The 19,430-nt window shown below is 39.9% G+C and overlaps 1 protein-coding gene across 3 annotated transcripts in view; it reads left to right on the top strand.

Moving 5' to 3' along the window:
• The window catches only part of slx4ip (SLX4 interacting protein), a 65,675-nt gene that overhangs the window by 9,231 nt on the left and 37,014 nt on the right, over positions 1-19,430 (top strand). For 2 of the 3 annotated variants that reach the window (XM_061910583.1, XM_061910582.1), the window contains exons 2-3: positions 6,991-7,080; positions 7,351-7,477. In XM_061910583.1, the coding sequence (XP_061766567.1) occupies positions 6,991-7,080; positions 7,351-7,477 (217 nt within the window). Of the gene's footprint in view, positions 1-6,990; positions 7,101-7,350; positions 7,478-19,430 lie in introns of those variants that run through there. The other variant, XM_061910584.1, reaches the window with a different exon arrangement.

Genomic DNA, 19,430 nt, shown 5'->3' with positions numbered 1-19,430 from the left:
ATATTGAAGTTATTTTGATTCTGTTTTTTCTGAGGAGGATAGTGGTGAACTTATGTTGAAGATATTTCTGTTTTAATTAACTTTTCTTTCTCTTTAGTCCACGGTTATAAGATTGGCAGCCAAGAGAATTAGGATAAAGAAGTTTAGCTTTCTCCTCAGGAAGACACACTCCTATTCATTCACTTTGTAACAGCTCACAAAAGATGGCATAACGGTAAAACAGTCTTTGCAAGACAGAGAACAAAGCAGCGCCGGCTCTCTTTAGTATGCGTGAAAAGAGCAACTTCCTTCCTCCCTTTCCTTTGTCAAAGCCCTCTCTCTAGGTAGTGGAATGGTCTCTTAGTATCGCCTTCAATTTGTTGAATCCACAAGTAAAAGCTTGCATATTCGATTAATGTGGGTTTAATAAGACCCTTTAGGGCTAAGCTTATTATTTTGTTGTGAAAAGTCATGTGCGACTTCTTTTAAAGTTCAAGCACTCATGAATACGCTTGTTTGACACAAGTAAGCCTATGTAAATCTCATGCCGCTTGTGGAGATCTGCGTAAAGAGGGGGTCACAAGTGGAAGTCATAGGTCATAGCAGTTCAACTCACAGATCCTCCATCTTTGCGAGGGAATAACACATTTAGACCACATGATGGAAATGTAGTCAGATTCTCTTTGTGAAATTAGATCCTATCACTTATGTCCCGCTTCCTTCTGTCACAGTCCACACCAATGTCATGTTTAAAAAAAAATCAACCTGAACCATAACATTGTCACTGAATGGGGGGATTTTGTGCCTCCAAACCGCCAGTTTTTCTGGGTAAATTAATAGTTTTCTCATTAGTGTGATTTCATTAGCATTGCATTCCAGACATCCCCCCGTCTCTGAGAAGGAAATCACATGCTGTTTTTGTGTGAAGGGTAGACCGATGCTTATCGCAAATGCCTTATTTTCATCAGGTCTTTTCTATTTCTAATGTGAGTAAAACATTTAAAAAAAGTCAGTCTAATGCTTGCTTGAAGTTTGGCTGTTTGCCAAAATAAAATACTTCATCAAAAGCTTAGAAATACTGTAATTTTTGGGGATACACTTGGCTATGCCTCTCCAAAGATTTCTTCAAGAAACCCTTCTGCTCCCTTTAAGACATTGATCAGATTAACCTTGTTTTCTCCTTTAGGGCTCAATTAGGTTGTTTAAATAGAAGCCATGCACCCAATAGATCTTGTGATCCCTGGCAGGATATATGTGCAGCAACTACTGTAGTTTCCCTGAGTTGACAGACACACATTTACAGCTTTCTCGTTGCAGCACTTGTACAGTCTGTTTAAATAACAGTGTCCTTTTACCTGTCTCTGAATGTCTAAAATATCTAAAGTTTAGATGCCCAGACCATCCAAGCTCATGTTAAATCGCTCAAGAACCCACTGTGGGACCCATCTTGTCTTGCTGTCCAATTTGATGGACAAGGTCTGACCCTCTGTTTGCTGGGGTTTCCCACGCACTGGTAATTGTTGGAGGCAGTCAGCTGAGGCCACCAGTCAACCGTGGACCGCTTACGGACAAAGGGTAGGGAATGGAGAGCATACTGACATGTAGAGAAAAGCTGGTACTGACAGGAAGCGTGCACACATTTAAATTCTTATGGCCTAGCATGCTGGGTCATAGGTTGCTCTACAGGAGTCTATTTGGTCTTGTTTCAATTTCTCATTCAGGGTTATTATATGTATTTCAAAGCCCTATGAATGTCTGTAGAATTTTTTAGGTACGATATCATTGCTAAACTCATATAGTTGGCAGGTTTATGTTGAACTCTCCACTTTTTGATGTTTCTGTGCTTCACTCTGCAAAATTCGGCCCGGGGTATTGTTTTTACTGTGTGGGGGGTTATGACTTGTTTTACCCAGATTTTTAAGGGTTGGAGTGGTGTTTAATTTGAAATTTGACAAAACTGTGAATACATAAAGAAAATATGCTAGCTTCAGATTAACTATATTTGTAGATAGTTAAGATGAATAACAAGCCTATCTATAAAGATAATGCGTTATATGCTACTTGTTTGAATTCCTTTTTGTCATCAAACCTGCTCATTGCTTCCCCTTTAAGTTTGAAAACAACACTTCTAAGTATGAATGGATATTTGCAAGTCACACACAACTGTGATCTCGAGGTTCACATTAACTCTTTAAATACATTACACATAGCTCATAAAATAACAAAAATCACAGAGTCAGAAATCATTACAACCTTAAGTAGGGCTGAACGATTATGGCAAAAATAATAATCTAAATTATTATTAAAATCAGTATTAATAACAGAGTTGTTAATTAATTTGAAAACATGAGTATTTTTTTTTACCACCAAAACTCAACTTTAAATATAATTCAAAAGAACAGGGGATATGAATTAGGAAAAAAAAAAAAAAAGTAGTAACAAAAGTAACAACTAGGGATGTAACGGTAAGCCATATAAGGATAAACTGCGGTATAATTCCTGACAATTAGAATTACCTTTTAATTTGCCATTTATCAATGCGCTTTAGACAACACTGCTTACTTACTGGAAACTGAGTCACCGCAGCGCTGGCGCTTGCGCATTAGCGTCGTTCAGTTTGAAAAATGATGGCGGAGCAAAACTACACAGAATTTGCTTAGGAGATTTCCCCTTGTAGTAAACAGAGATGAGCCCTTGATTTAACTTCATTTTCCCTCGCTTCATTTCTGAGGAGTTTTGGCGTGCGTTCAAGAGCGCACTGCTGTTTTTAGATGGCGACAGGTGTGGACAATATTGGAGACACACGGATTTGTCTCACAATAAAATTATACAGCAAAGGAGAAAACTATTTGATGTTCCTTTCATTTATTTAATACAGCGTCCACTAATAATGAACAAAAAACAAATATTTGTCGTTAATTATATGGAAAACGTTTATCTATAGCCTTTTTATTTGACATTACATATTACATGACGGTATCACGTTCACACCCACCCCAACTCTGTTTTACTTAACATAATCAAAAATTGTGATTTCAATATTGATAAAAGTAATCATAAATTATTATTTTGGCCATAATCCTGCAGCCCCATGTAGAAGATTAGATCTTATAGATGAACATTATTTTTTATCTATATGGACAAAAAGTACAGTCATGTCTTCTGACCATCAGGTGCCACCTTGCAAAATTCTTGCATTTGTTTTATTTATTTATTTTTTTTAATCTCTTATGTCCAGAAAGTGAGTTCTTCCATCCATTTTTTACCATCCATCCATCCATCCGTTTGCTACCTCCTCAATCCAACCAACACGTCTTCCTATGAGAAAGCAGTGCCTGGGGAATCTGTTGTGGGCTCTCTTATTTCCAGGGCTGAGGTTGCCGAGGTAGTTAAAATGCTCCTTGATGGCAAGGCCCCGGGGGTGAATGAGATCCGCCCGGAGTTCCTTAAGGCTCTAATGCTGTGGGGCTGTCTTGGTTGACAAGACTCTGCAACATCGTGTGGACATCGGGGGCGGTACCTCTGGATTGGCAGACCGGGGTGGTCTTTAAGAAGGGGAACCTCGGATTCAGGAGGAACACTGTGGTTTTCGTCATGGTCGTGGAACGGTGGACCAGCTCTATACTTTCGAAAGAGTCCTTGAGGGTGCATGGGAGTTTGGACGGCGTGGCGAAGTTGGTAGAGTGGCTGTGCCAGCAATCTGAGGGTTACTGGTTCAATCCCCACCTTCTACCATCCTAGTCACGTCCGTTGTGTCCTTGGGCAAGACACCTCACCCTTGCTCCTGATGGGTCCTGGTGAGCGCCTTGCATGGCAGCTCCCACCGTCAGTGTGTGAATGTGTGTGAATGGGCGAATGTGGAAATACTGTCAAAGCGCTTTGGGCTCCTTAAAAAGGGGTAGAAAAGCGCTATACAAGTACAACCCATTTACCAGTTTGCCCAACCAGTCTACATGTCCTTTGTAGACTTGGAGAAGGCATTCGACCGTGTCCCCCGGGAAGTCCTGTGGGGAGTGTTCAGAGAGTATGGGGTATCGGACTGTCTGATTGTGACGGTCCGCTCTGTGTATGATCAGTGTCAGAGCTTGATCGGCATTGCCGGCAGTAAGTCGGACTCGTTTCCAGTGAGGGTTGGACACCGCCAAGGCTGCCCTTTTTCACCGTTTCTGGTCATAACTTTTATTGACAGAATTTCTGGGCGCAATCAGGGTGTTGAGGGGATCCGGTTTTGTGCCTGCAGGATTAGGTGTCTCTGCTTTTTGCAGATGATGGGGTCCTAATGGCTTCATCTGGGCAGGATTTTAAGATCTCACTGGATCGGTTCGCAACCAAGTGTGAAGTGATTGGGATGAGAAACAGCACCTCCAAGTCAGAGTCCATGGTTTTCCTCCGCCGGGTGGCCGGGCTCTCCCTTAGAGATAGGGTGAGAAACTCTGTAATCTGGAAGGAGCTCAAAGTAAAGCCGCTATTCCTCCATAGTCCAGTCCATAGTGGAGGCCAGCAGGGAAACCTCTTGCATGTAGACTTGTGGCGGCGGAGAGACGTCACTGACTGATGTATAGGAGTGGTCACCTTGGGTCCCGACTTCATATGCCAATCCAGTCCATCGGGAGGCCAGCAGGGGATCATCTTGAATGGAGATAAGTCAGCTGCGCAGAGACGTCACCAAATGATGCATAAGGGCTTGCCGACTTTGAACAGCTAGCGATTCATTTATGGTCACCTGATAACCCCTCCTCGCAGGAGAGGGAGGCAGAGCAAAAAAGAGATGGCAGATTAACTGGTCTAAAAAAGCCTATTTTAAAGGTTAGGTTCTTATAAATGAGTTTTAAGATGGGACTTAAATGCTTCTACTGAGGTAGCATCTCTAACTGTTACTGGTAAGGCATTCCAGAATACAAGAGCCCAAATAGGAAACAGTCAGGCTGAGCTTGACGAGTAAGGAGACAACTTGAGGACAAATAAAGTGTAAGCCTCCCATAGAGCTGCACTATTTTGAAAGAAAAACCTAATTGCAATTTCTCTCCTAAAAATGGCGGTAGTGAATCAATTTGCAACCCTAGGAGGGTTAGGGTTAGGGTTAGGATTAGGGTTAACCCCTAAACCTGACCCTAACCCAAAACCTAAATCAAATCACTGTACACCACATTTACTGGATCAGTAGGACAAGGTGCAACTTGCTAGGCTCGATATTTCTGATTCAATATGAAGATGGAGAAGAGAAAACATTTCAAAAACCTGAGCGTCCTGCAACCCATAATTGCAGTAATTCAAACCTCGATGTCGAGTCATTGTGCAGTCCTACTTTCAAGTTGTGACTGCTGTCCTGTTGTACATACAGTAGATTTTACACCGATGATATTTACAACGACATGTGAATGAGATTTGTTGTGGGTCTATGCCTTGTCCTTGCTGGCTTTCGCTACGTAGTTAAAGTGAAAGTTAAAGTACCAAGGATTGTCACACACACTAGGTGTGGTGAAATTTTTCCTCTGTATTTGACTGATCCCCTTGGGAAGTGAGGGGAGCAGTGGGCAGCAGCGGTGGCCGTGCCTGGGAATCATTTATGGTGATTTAGTCAATGTTTCAAGTGGCCTTCCTGACAATGTTGAGTTTAGGACATGTTTCAGGGATGAATCAGCAGTCCCAGACACAGCATTTCCCAAACAAAAGTTCCTCCATCTCACAATAACAACATTTCACTCACATTCATGTCAATTTCTGTGATATTCTGCGTTTAATCGCAAATTCTATTTTATTGGCCATATCCGTGACTCTGTCCGCAGAAATTAATTACTTTTTTGTTAAGTTTAGTGATTATTGATTCAGCATATTAGCGCATTGTCAACATTTCTTTTAGCAACTTTAGAGACATTCCAAACTTCTAGTAGACGTGGTCTTGTTTTTACTTATACTCTCACGCCTCCGTTTCACTGAAACAAGCTTAGAAATTTGTATGCACATTGCGCGGCCTATTAATATATTTTTCCAATTTTAATATTTTTATGATCCTGAGAAGCTGAAATCAAAATTGTAATATTTGTCTTATAGAAAAAGCACCCTTGACAAGCTTTTAGTAAAATCTGAATTTGGATGTTCCCCGTATGCTGCACTATCGCACCACACTGAGTACAAGGGTTTTGGGACATTTCTCACGGCCGGGTTACTGAGTTTAGTTAGCGAGTCTGCAACTTCAGCTCAAGAACAGACTTAAACAAAGCTGAAAGTGTCCAATTTTGATGTTTTCCTTTTATACAGCCATTTCCCATTCTACACAATGAGCCTGCTTTGGTCTTTAAATTGTTTTCGCTATTCAGTCTGTTCTATTTTTATGCATCATGGGTTTTGGGTAGTTCTTGTTACTCCACTGTCACATGTTATGGGTGGTCCCGGTCCACAAGGAGAGGCTAGGTTCACAAGAGACCCAGTGCCCTCTTCTCTATGCAGTAGGCAGATTTTGCACTCATGTGTAAACCATAAGTGCCAGCTTGAGAAAGATGTAACAGCAAGTTAACCAGCCGAGTCATTTCTGGCCTACCCGTCCCTTGTAGTTTATTGTCATTGGTATAATGATCCAATGCATCAGGAATCCATTTTGCTTCCATATCCTTAGAATTTTAGAATAGTTACTGATACAGGAACATATATTGTCCTTTTGGTAGTTAATCACCTATTCTCTGTAATGAAACAAACTTCTCAATTTGGATTTGTTTCCACTTTGAGTTCTACGATTGTGCTGTAATTACATTGATGTTAAACTGGAGATCAGCTAAGAAAGGGGACACATAATACCGTCATTTTTTTAGTTTTGTTGAGGTTGGTTGAGAGATCGTTATAAAGGGAAAGAGGACCGGAGGGACTGCTGTGAAATGCCTGGGGTGATGTTTGAGTACATAGGGGGTCGTTTGGGGTTTGTCTCGCTGTCAATCACCCGCACTCTGATTCCCTTTGTTGTCTGTGAGCTCAATACCCCTCAGCAACCTGTGGCTGTCCTTTCTCTTTGTGTTACAGTGTGGGAACTTTGCTGTGCTGGTGGATCTCTACGTCCTGCCCTTGGGCGGCCAAGAGGACGCCAGCTGGTTTACTACAAGCCACATCGAGGTACAGACACAATGAGAAGGGTGTGTACGTGATTAAGTGTGTTAGGTGAATATATAGCTTTTCTACTGCTTGGGGTCTTCTTAAAGGAAGCAGTAGCGTGGAATCTGAAATGACTTTGAGCCTTGTGTCCATTCTTCTTGGGGGTTTTATTGTTGCGATCCACTCACCTACCTTGCTATGGACTGTCAAGTCCAATCACAACCTCTATCCATTCAGCAATCCAATAACATGTTGGTAAATCTAACAATACAGTATGCCTTTGTTTTGTAGGAAGTTACATCTCTGGTTCGGGATGCTGTGGATCAAAGAGTTAAGCAATACATAGAGTCCTCCTATAACAGAAGACCAGCAAAACATAAAAAGGAGCTGGCACCTGCCTCTGCCTTTATCGTTAAAGGTAACCATTTTGTGACCCACACTGAAAACGATTAGCCAAATGCTTGTCCTAATGTATTTTCTTGCTTATTCTGTTCGTTATAGAAATACTAGTATACTTTTAGGACTATAAGTTAAGACTGGGCGTTATGTACCAAAACTAAAATTCCGATATTCGCTATTTTGGCCTGAAAAATCTGCATATCAAACAAAATGTGCAAACTATATAATTTGAACTCAACACCACATTGCTGTTACTACTTGTGTTCTGAAAATTAAAATTAAAAAGTAATTGATTATATTTACTCTATACCTAAACAAAAAAGTAATTTAATTTCTAATGCAACTACTATTTAATACATGATTGCGTTACTTAAAACTTTGAATAAATGTCATATGCAGTTGAGTGAAGTTTTATATGACAGCAGCATGTGCGTGCGTGTGTGTGCCTTTTACAAAAGGTGGTGTCTGTTGCCAAGTAACGTGTGACATCAGGGAGGGTTTTAGCTGTTAACTTTAGCAGATAGCAGTGGCAGTTTGTCTGACGGCTATTTTGTTGAGCCTTTTAACCGGATTGTGTTACCTCTGGTTAATAAAGAGAAGGAGCCTCCGCTGGAGCTACGGTGCGGGCACATCGGCTGTGCACGTCGGCTCAGCACGAAGGCCAATGTGGCTGGGGTTCCATGTTGGCAATGCGTAGCAGCGACTCTACATGCGCTCCAAACCCTTCCTCAGCTCCGGTGCCTGCCTGAATTGATTACATGGACCCCTACTTAAACAAGTTGAAAAACGTATTAGGGTGTTACCATTTAGTGGTCAATTGTACGGAATATGTACTGAACTGTGCAATCTACTAATAAAAGTTTCAATCAATCAATCAAAGCGCGAGTAAACGGTGGGAGCAACTATCAAAAGATATTATATATCGGTATGGCTGTATTGTCTCAAATACATACCTTTTCCAAAATATGCCGGTATAGCTCGTAATACTGATATACCCCACAGCTCTACTAAAAGGCGCACTTGAAATCCTTAAATTTTCTCAAAAATTGTCAGTGCGCCTTATATCCTGGTGCGCCTTTTGTACGTATTAATTTTAGTTGAACTTACCAACCTCAAAGCAATTTTATTTGGTACATGGTGTAATAATAAGTGTGACCAGTAGATAGCAGTCACACATAAGAGATACGTATGGACTGAAGTTGAGCATGTTTAATAAATGACGCTAGCAAGTACTCGTAAGCAAGCAACACCAAAACTTTGATGTCTCATTGAATTTATAATAAATATAGAAAATACACGGCGCGCAAAATTCTGTCAAAATATTTTGGTACAACTTTGGTAAGCTAAGAAGATGCACTGCTTGATGGAATGCGGAGCATTACTGGTACTGTAGTCCAACGTACTGTGCTTCAACATATAGGTATTATTATGGTGTTAGTATAAGGACCCCAAAATGGCATTTTTTTAGGCAACATTATCTGGCGTTTTGTTTGACAAAATTATCCAAAACTAACATTTCTTACCTATTGTTACCTGCTGATGTGTATTTAGGATCTGCATAAGTACCGAAAATGTGCGTGCGTCCACCATTTTAGTCCGCGCCAAAGTCAACAGGCTCCTTCTTTTTTCTGTCCTCTTATTGTTGGACATTCATCCCCTGCTGTTGCAATTACTATTATAAAGTAGCGTACAGTTCTAACTATACCTGTCAGTAAACTCGCTATGAAAGCGCTAAAAACTATTGGTACAACAAAGATGACGCGGGGAAGACGCTGTTAAAGTGATGCCAGGTGAATAAGACCTCCCACAAAACGGTGCATCCCAAAGAGACGTTCAGAAAGCAGGAGAAAAATATTCTGTAAAACATAATATATGCAACATTTTGACCAAAGAACCACCATTACATGTTCACAGATCACAAGAAAGTGTTTTCAATGTAAAAAAAAAAAAATCCTAATATGACTATTTTAATATGCCTTACGATACGGTGCACATTTTGAATGAAAATGGACCTAAATAAACCCGGTCATTAGCAGTGTGCCTTATAATTTGGTGAGCCCTGTGGTCTCAAAACATTGTAAAAAAATCATAGGTACAATTTTGAAGTGTGTGTGTGGAAATGTATTTGAACTAGTTGAAGTGGGATGGTCCTCACCGGACACAGTGTGTCCAGTAGAGGACACATTAGGTTTTTATCTGACGTTCTACTATTTCAATACTGTTCAACAGTAGTATTTGTAGTCGTAATTCTACACCTTTGTTTGTATGTGTTAGTTGCTGGATGACTCCAAAATATATTTCTCAGACATAAATAACATCCTATTATGTATTCTACTGTATTCAATTTGCTCTTTTTTTACCTTTTGCATTCCAAACCACCCATTCATAATGTATACCTTTTTGTTTCACCATCTTCAGAAGAACCCCCCCAAAGTGGCATGTTGTACTGCAAACAGGGTTGTCACAGGTAGCCGTTAATGCAGTTTAACTTGGCTCACTCAGCAGGGCAGCCTTGATTGTGAGAGTGGGATTACAGAGCAGTAAGACCCACAAAGTTTCTCCTGTGGCTACATCACAGCCTCTCATGCGACTCTCCAGTCATCCGTCCTTCTTCTTCTTCAATGTGTTCAGCATTTAATACAAACATAGTTTTGTGCAAAGTTGCACCGATTAAAGAACAAGAACAAGTGAACAGTGTTTTAGCCGGGTTGCATTTGACGTCACATCCGTTTTTCTTCTTTGTGGCCTAATTCACATAATTGTCAGCCAGCTTCAGTGTAGCATTAACACAAGTGGGAGTGAGTTTAGAGTTTTAGCAGAAAATACCATATTGCTTTTCTGTTCTTGGGTGTTCCCGTCATACAAATAGAGAGATAGGAAAAAGCTTTCATAGAATCCCAAAATAAGTCGATCATATAGGTTATAAAATCAGGGTAAAGACGAAAGCACATTGAAATTAATGGCTTCCAAACATGCCGCTTTTTTCTCGTGAAATACAATCAGACCATGGCTGTGTCTGCAGCAATCACTTTGTAATACGTTTGTTTGTTTTAAACTTCACTTTTCAAACTTTGTGTTGCAATCGAGTTTATTCTCTACTATACTAGTAGTGTTTGAGAGCTGAACTAAACGTAAAGAAAGGATAAGAGATTGCATTATTTTGTGTTATTTTGTGGTTGCTATGCTCAAATTTATTTACGGACACCTGGTTGTGTAGATAAACTAACGTCATGTCAAGTCCTAGTCGTAAATATTGTAATTGTTGGTCCAACCCACCTTATTTTTGTTGTCGAACAGAAACTAAAAGCTTTATTGTTGTGCAGGAAAGCAAAGTGCTCTATTCGACACGGATGGACACATTACAGCGTCTTTGGTGCTATTTGTTCGTATCATAAAAAAACTACATGAATAAATATGTTGTAGGCTCAAAAGCATCCTGAATCTTGATATCGCTAGTAAACATTGCTGGATAACTGGGACATATACAGCTAAATAATGAGACAAAAATGACCTTCACACAATAAAAACAATTGTAGACATTAATTGTAGATGAGACTAATATTAGTAGCAGGAAATTAAATGCAACCAAACTTATCTTTTTTTTCATTTGCGTCTCAACAGTACAGCACATGTTATATCAATCAAATTTGGTACTAAGCGATGGATGAATACGTCCAACATTGTCTTTTACGGATTAATGCTTAATTTGTGGACCCCTCAGATGAAACGACATGAAGTGCCTCCAATCTTTTCTTCTTAGAATCCTTGTAAGTGTCGAAGGAAGTGAAGTCGAGGTGAGCAGTAACGTGTTGGTGATAATGAATGGTTTAAATCTTTCAAAAATAATTTTTCTTAAGAGTGTTTAAATCCACTCAATCGCATTTTAAATAATTTTTCATGATCAGTTATAAATTTGCCTCAAAATCTTTCAAAATACGCCCAAATTTGCACTGATGCAGGTAAATAAACAGTAGCTTATTGGGACTCTAGACCATATACATGCGGAAGTGACTTAGGTCACTTGATTGCAACCCAGCAATAGGGCTGGAGAATTACAGTGGATTTTGACCCTGGGCAAGGTGTGAACAGATGAACAGTGTAAGGGTACTGAAAAGCCTAACTCATATTCCTCATGACAGACTGAAGAGAGACAGACATTTCTAATGATGGCGATCACAGGCTAAGGCCCTGCAAACACACAGTTACAAACGCACGTTGTGTGAACAAGAGGACAACCAGTATATAATTGAAAAAAGTATGCTTCGTTAAATATGCTTTGTTAGAAATAATGTAGCTGCTGTCACTCCATACATACATGTATCTGCAAATGTACCTTTTTGTAACATGAACAGGTATAGCGCCTCAAATGGTACTATGCAGTTCATGTTCTCTAGTCCTATTAGGGTCTTAAGTAAGCGTAATGACATTCTTGGTCATTGTCCCCTGTGAGAGAGGTGGCTGAACAGACGTTGAGAAGGTAGTAGGCCGACAGGAGCCATAAAAAGAGGAAGAAAGACTAAAAGCTTAGCCCACCTAACCTCGGGGTAAGTATTAAGTCTGGGGTCATCAAGTCTGCAAGCGGGTCAAATACTAACCTGCAAATCCTCTCACAGATGTACTTCCAGATTGTCTTTTAGGAGAGTGGAACATGGTTTCCTGCATACATTCATTTCAGTACAGAACACTAATTATAGCCAGATTCTTTCAGAGGAGAAATGTGATTTACTTTGCTTAAAGACATGCATGGACATGGTTGTTCACAGGAAAAAGTGTGAGGTGTAACTGCACTGTCTGAGACAATAATAGGTGGATGGCCTTTGGTATTAAGACCACAGTGTGAGAGGGATTGTTGTTCTTGTAGTGTTTGAGCTTATGCCAGCTGTAAGGGCAGAGTAACAACTTCAGCTGTTGGCACTTCAAATGAGCCATCAACAGCTTTTAGCCTTCCCAAGACTTCCAGTGGAAGTGTTTCGAAGTCATGGTGTCTGGAGATAGGTGATTTGCTAAAAAGGTAGAGCAACATAAAGTGTATTTGTAAGCCACCATAAAAATAGCCAAATGTTTTTAATGCACCTTAGCATATATCCTATTTTCTGTCAACTTTATAGGGAAGGAACACTTTACAAATATATGGTTAGTGTTGCAAAAGAGAGAAGTGCAAATTTGGTATGGACATCATAAATAATTTGGCACAACTCACTCTTGAATAGGAACTGCACTTTTTAAAAATGTTTTGCCAATTGTTCACAATTCTATGTAGACAGACAAAAAACTGAAGTTTTTTTTTGCATTCTACCATGTTCTCAGTGGCTAGCAAAGCAGCTAAAGGAAACAATGAATTCTAGTTCTCAGTCACTTTGAAAATGCATTAAAAAAATGCCAACAATACTTGTTTTACATTCCGTCACCTGTATAATAACCAAGCTGTAGGAACATTGTTATTGTAAGAGCGAACACAGAGGAACTATTGTCCCAGCTGAGTAGCAAGCACATGGGCATCCTTCAATATTAGCCCTTAACGAGCTACGGCAAGGGATAAGCAAGCTTCTGAGTTTGTAGTGCACAACACAATGCGATAGGACACCAATCTGTACTGACTGAAAAACATTAACAATCATATTAAAGTATCTGTAAAGTATTGGCCCACATTTCATGGTTTGTTTATACACAGGTAGCTTGACAACATATATAGTTGTAAAAACACGCATGTGTGCATCATGATCAATATTAAAGTGACTCACTGGATGCACAATTATACGTTTGGTCCAGCCGACTAGGGACGTTGTGTTCGGATAATTTTGGGTAAGCACTCCATTTATGTTGAAATACATTGGCTCCAAGTTCCACATTTACAATGTCAAAGTCAAGTGACTCTCTCGGCTTCCGTCTGCTCCAATGTTTCACCTTTTCATTGTGCTCACTTATAGAATGAAGAGTTCATCCTTTGTCTACTCAGCTTCAAAAATATAAGGTTATGAATCCTCAGTTGTCCAAAAATATTCATCTTCATTGTCTTCTACCAAGTCTGCCGTGAGTAGAAAATATTCATGTTTGTTTCCGGGAGGAGGAACACAAATTTGTTGCCAGAAGCCGGAAGTGCGCTGCTATGGATACGGAAATAAATGCGCTGAGGAAATCAGTTCCGGCAACACTTAAAATCAGTAAAATAGGGTAAATATTATACATATTAAATATTGTTATGAACATGTCTGTTACTACATTATGCTGTGTATGTATACTTGCAGTGTGTATATAAAACGTTGATGGAGAGTTCTGAAGTTGTCATAGAGGGCTTTTAAGGCTACAACTTTGATTCTCATTAGCCACATCTTTTAAGCATTTTCATCATCTTTAAAAGCCTAAAAAAAATTTAAAACTATTTGCAATTGCCAACATTACCAGATTTATTTTGTCTGCTGTGTGATGCAAATCCCAATCATTTCTGAAAATGCCTCTCTGAAGGTTACCCTTGTGTTTGAGAATCACCCAACCAGTGTTAGATTGGTTTTGGCGAGGGCTCCTGGTGGTACCCAGAGTACATTTCAGTCCATGGCAGAGTTCTTCTTCCTCTTCCTGCACAGGTGCCAGGGCTTAGAAGGGAGGGAACACCTGCCAGCCTGTTTCCCCATGGCCACTGCAGGCTGTAAAGGCATTTTCCCAGGCTCCCCAGATGAATGGTCACTAATAGCCGTGGGAGAGGGCTTTGCAAGTGCTGCACAGTGTACCACTGACTCCTCTTGGCAGCCCTATGAAGGGGGCTTAAGGCAGCCTGACCATGGTCATTGTAGGGAAAGCACAAGTGTTGTTGGATTTCTTTACTCTTAAAATATGTGTTACATATGACCATTTCTTTCACAATGAGGAATGCAGAGGTTGTGTGGTTATTTAGTGTAAATTCAAGTATTTTTTATTTTCCGCTGACATTTTTAGGGCCAAAAGATCCAATCTAGATCCTATACACAAACTATACTAAACTGCGGAATTAAAATATGTTAGCAACCATGACCCACAAACCAAAACCCTTCTTTTTATGTTGCATGTCTGTTTCCTACAAAATAAAGAGTCAGGTCTTCCGACTGTTCTTCTTTGTCTCTTCTCTTATCCACCATAAATCTTACTATTTATGTTTGTGGCTGCTATGTAAAGGGCCTGGTCTGTAAATAGAGAGGTATGTCGGTGGCCGAGTTACCTGCCCTGCTCTTGGTTACTGGGCGCATGGCAGCCTGGGATTAAGGCAAGGGTGAAACCGAGACCTGTTACGGGAACAAAGGAATTCCAAGGCCTAGGCTCAAAATGGATTTTGATCAGAGTAGCCGCTCCCGCTAGCGTTCCTGCTCACCCTCCCATCTCTGGCCCCTGTTGAGCAACCCCCTTTCTCCAGTGCTAGGAGGAGTTGCTGTGGCTTTTAAAATCTTGCCTGTATGTTCCCCGCTTTTCTAATTGGACAGTTTGACTTCCCTAATAACCACTCCCCCATGCTTACGCAAACATTTGCTTTTTTTGACATTTGCACTTAAATTCATATCCTTTCCTCCCTACTCTTGTGTCCCTACTTTAGGTTTTCTCACTTTCTCCCCTTAACCTCCTCTACAAGGTCAGCTGCAATTTCTTTGGACATAACCACAATTCCTGCCATTGCTGTCACACTACACTCTTTTCCTATATAATTAGGGACTTAGCCTTAGCACGGAACACATTCATGTGACTGTTGACCACATTCTGGCCAAGCGTACAGCATGCATTCTGTTGAACTAGGGATGGGCGATATTGCCTTTTTTTAATATCGCGATATTTTTAGGCCATATCGCGATATACGATATATATTACGATATTTTGCCTTGGCCTTGAATGAACACTTGATGCATATAATCACAGCAGTATGATGATTCTATGTGTGTACATTAAAACATTCTTCTTAATACTGCATTAATATATGCTACTTTTAAACTTTCATGCAGAGAGGGAAATCACAACTAAGTCAGTTGACCAAAAGTGTATTTATTAAAGTTATTAAGCAATGGCACAAACATTCAAGTCATTTCCATAACATAAATTGCAAGATTGTCAGAGACATTTTAAGTGTTAAATAAAAATAAGCTGCATAATAGGAAATCAAATAGTATTCGTCCTTCACTATGTGGTATGTTACTAAGGTTATGAAATTCTCTTCATTCTCTAGCGAGTGACTTTTCAAATGAAGCTACATATTAGCAGTAATGCTACTTTTTATAGCAACGACCCCCACACTTGACAAATTACGGTTGTTTGTTCGACATATTCCCACTTGAAGCCGAACCACCGCCAGACGATGGAAACCCTGCGGTTTTTAATGGGAATGAATTATTTCTTCATTTGTTACCAGATCCGCAGCATCTTTCTCTCGTACGTTAGCAGCTAACGTTAGCCACGCGGCTACGTCTCTGCTGCTTGAGGGCGTGTATGTGACGTATGACGTGACAGTTTGTGATGTATGTAAGAATGTGAACCTGCTTGTCTGTGAGGAGACACAGGAAAGAGCGAGGAGAGCCTGAAGTGTACGCCCGCAGCTAAAAGTCCTGCGAGAGAACGTATACTCAAATATTACGATATAGTCATTTTCTATATCGCACAGAGACAAACCGGCGATATATCGTATATATCGATATATCGCCCAGCCCTATGTTGAACTGAAGTTAAATGGTCAGCCTGGCCTGAATTTCTTGTTTCAGCAATGACTGAATTTGATCTTGTTTCCCCCCATTTTTCGATATGACACTTCAGTCTGAGAAAAAACATCCCTTTTCATTTGTGGCTACAACTTTTTGGAAAGGCGTCCACGACCCCAACCCTTCAGGGTAGTTTGCTAAATTGTATAAAAAATATTTTAAGGCAGTCGAGTAGTGCAGATTTTAACCTGTTAATTAACCTTGAATAACATTACGCCTGTTAATTAAGCCGTTTTGGTCAGTGTATCAATTTAAAAAGAAGTGCCATTAAAATAAGCCCAAGGAATAAAAGTTACAGTCAACTCTCTTGCTCTCACTGTAATCGTGCCTATGTGCTATTTGACACTGGCAGCCAAACCTTGACATGCCATGTGTGTCAGGGTTCATTTATATAGACTAATAAACATAGCATAGCAGTTCCACGCTGGAACCAGCAAGAAGAGACAGCCTTATCCAGTGAGACCTTGATCTTGAGTTTTCAATTGCAACAGTGCATAACTCATGTCCACAAACTGCTTTGCACAATGTAAATCAGTCTTCCTCCCTCCTCTCTTAATTCTCCATAATATAAACAGCGGTAGCACTTTGAAATAGTTGTACCTAATTATATTTTGACATTTATTGACTATGACAATCTGTATCGTGACTATATTTATCTAAGCCGCTTACATTTCTGAGATGAAGATTACTTGTTTAGTGTGGCTAAATTCTCCCCACCTTTTTGGTCACATGCTGCATTATGGGCTGGCCTGAGCTACATGCTGTGGCGTATTTTGTAACTGCGTCGTAGGGGTCACCCAAATGTTAAATTGAGCACTCATGTGCAAATATTGTTTCAGGTGGTTGTTGCTGGATGATAAGGCACAGTGCAGTGCTACAGTCATAGTTGCAGTTACAGAGTGATGTCGTTCCAGGAAAGCCCCTACTATATATGGGTAACTTCCTCATATTCTCTCATCCTTCACTCCTTCATCTCTCACTTGCTCCTAGCCCTAACTCTTTATCCACACTTGTGGACAGTGGGAGGGTGTCCACTTCAAGGATGTGCAGCATTCTCAATCACTGTTGTCTGGAAATCATGCTGGTTCAACTTCTGTTTGTATAGTGTTCCGGACACTCTGATATGTCATGTTCATGCACACAGGAAACATGTAAGAAATCATGACAGTAATGACTTATCTACAACCTGTGTTTATATAGAGTGTAATGGTTTTCTGAATCAGACTTGATTTGTTTTAGTTCAAATCCTATTCAAGCATTGGCTTAAACTGCTTTTGTGCATGATTTTTTCCTTCCATCCATTGACACTCCAACAAATAATATACAGTACATGGCCAACTTTTAGAATAATCGTCTTGCACATTTAGTCATCTAGAAAATGTTCTTAGAAACCCTGTTAAGCATTTACATAGCTGATAGATTGTTTTTCTCTGGCAGATATTATGCTTTGCTAAACAGATTTCACTCAACATGCAGGCCATGTTTATGTGACATTTTGTAACTGGGACAGTATTAGGGCTCACACAAAAAACAAGTTTTTTCCTAGCACTCTGATCGTTGTTGCCATCATCTCAGCACTTGTGGGCGTGTTGATCTTTAAATAATATTTGGTCAGACTCACTGGCTGTGCAATCGTATCTTGAAGCATTCAACAAATGTATGTAATTGGCCAGCGAAATTGGCCGACAGTCAATGGTGCAAGTGCCGGAAAAATATTGCTATTTAAAGGGTGCTTTATGTAGATCATAAGATGTTCCTACACCAGTGGTGTCCAAACTAAAACCTGTGGGCCAAGTTGAAGATGCCGGCGGGCCGCACTTGGCCAGCAAAATGTCAAGAGTTTTATAAGGCATCAGGCTTGCGGGTGTTTTCAAAATAAGTCCAAATATCTGAGACTGATTATTGCAATTTTTGTCAATATCCTGTTGACAAATTAAGTAATTTAGGTCAATGCCCAGGAATTGCCCTTTGTAATGGAAGCTACTCAGCATTTACCGTATTTTTTGGACTATAAGTCGCAGTTTTTTTCATGTTTGGCCGGAGGTGCGACATATACTCCGGAGCGACTTATGTGTGAAATTATTAACACATTACTGTCAAATATCAAATAATATTATTTATCTAATTCGTGGAAGAGACGAAGAAAATGTCAGCAATCGTCACACACACCTCAGCAATCATCACATACACGTCAACCAATAAGAATTCGGCGGGGGAGGGTCATGGCAGAAGTGCATTGTGGGTCATGGAACGCTATATATGCTATATGCTACTGCCGTAGCTATTAAAATGGATCATTTCATCGTTGGCGGTAACTTATAAAAACTGAGAAGCGCTGAACAAAAATAGTACCGAAAAAGAAACCATGTACAGCAGATTACACAATACCAAATAATATTATTTATCTCATTCGTGGAAGAGACAAGGAAAATGTCAGCAATCGTCACACACACGTCAGCAATCGTCACATACATGTCAACCAAAAAGAATTTGGCGGGGGAGGGTCATGGCAGAAGTGCATTGTGGGTCATGGAATGCTAACTGCTATATGCTATATGCTACTGCCGTAGCTATTAAAATGGATCATTTCATCGTTGGCGGTAACTTATAAAAACTGAGAAGGGCTGGAAAAAAAATTGGACCAAAAAGGAAATCATGTAATGCAGATTACAAACTGGATGTAGTGAAATATGCAGCAGAAAACGACAAGAGGAAGCGGCGCATACCTTTGGAGTTGGCACAGTTGTTTATAGGCGACATCGAGTAAGAAGATTTCATCGGATTTATTGATTAAGAGTGACAGATTATTTAGTAAATGTACATCATTTTCTATATGTTATAGTTATTTAAATGACTCTTACTATATGTTACGTTAACATACCAGGCACGTTCTCAGTTGGTTATTTATGCGTTATATAATGTACACTTATTCAGCCTGTTGTTCAATATTCTTTATTTATTTTAAATTGCCTTTCAAATGTCTATTCTTGGTGTTGGATTTTATCAAATAAATTTCACCCAAAAATGCAACTTATACTCCAGTGCGATGTATATATGTTTTTTTCCTTCTTTTTCATACATTTTGGGCCGTTGCAACGTATACTCCGGGGCGACTTATAATCAGAAAAATACGGTACTTAAATTATGCAATCCAAACAACCTTCCCTAGTCATGGCGCAAAAAAAATGCAACCAACACAAAAAGTGAACACACATGGTCACACATAACACTTTCTGCTCACTGAGCTTTGCAAAATGCAAAACACTC

The sequence above is a fragment of the Nerophis ophidion genome, linkage group LG09 (genome assembly GCF_033978795.1).
Source record: "Nerophis ophidion isolate RoL-2023_Sa linkage group LG09, RoL_Noph_v1.0, whole genome shotgun sequence".
NCBI classification, from domain to species: Eukaryota; Metazoa; Chordata; class Actinopteri; order Syngnathiformes; family Syngnathidae; genus Nerophis; species Nerophis ophidion.
Note: the sequence above shows the minus strand (reverse complement) of the source record. Positions and strands in the feature narration are given on the sequence as shown.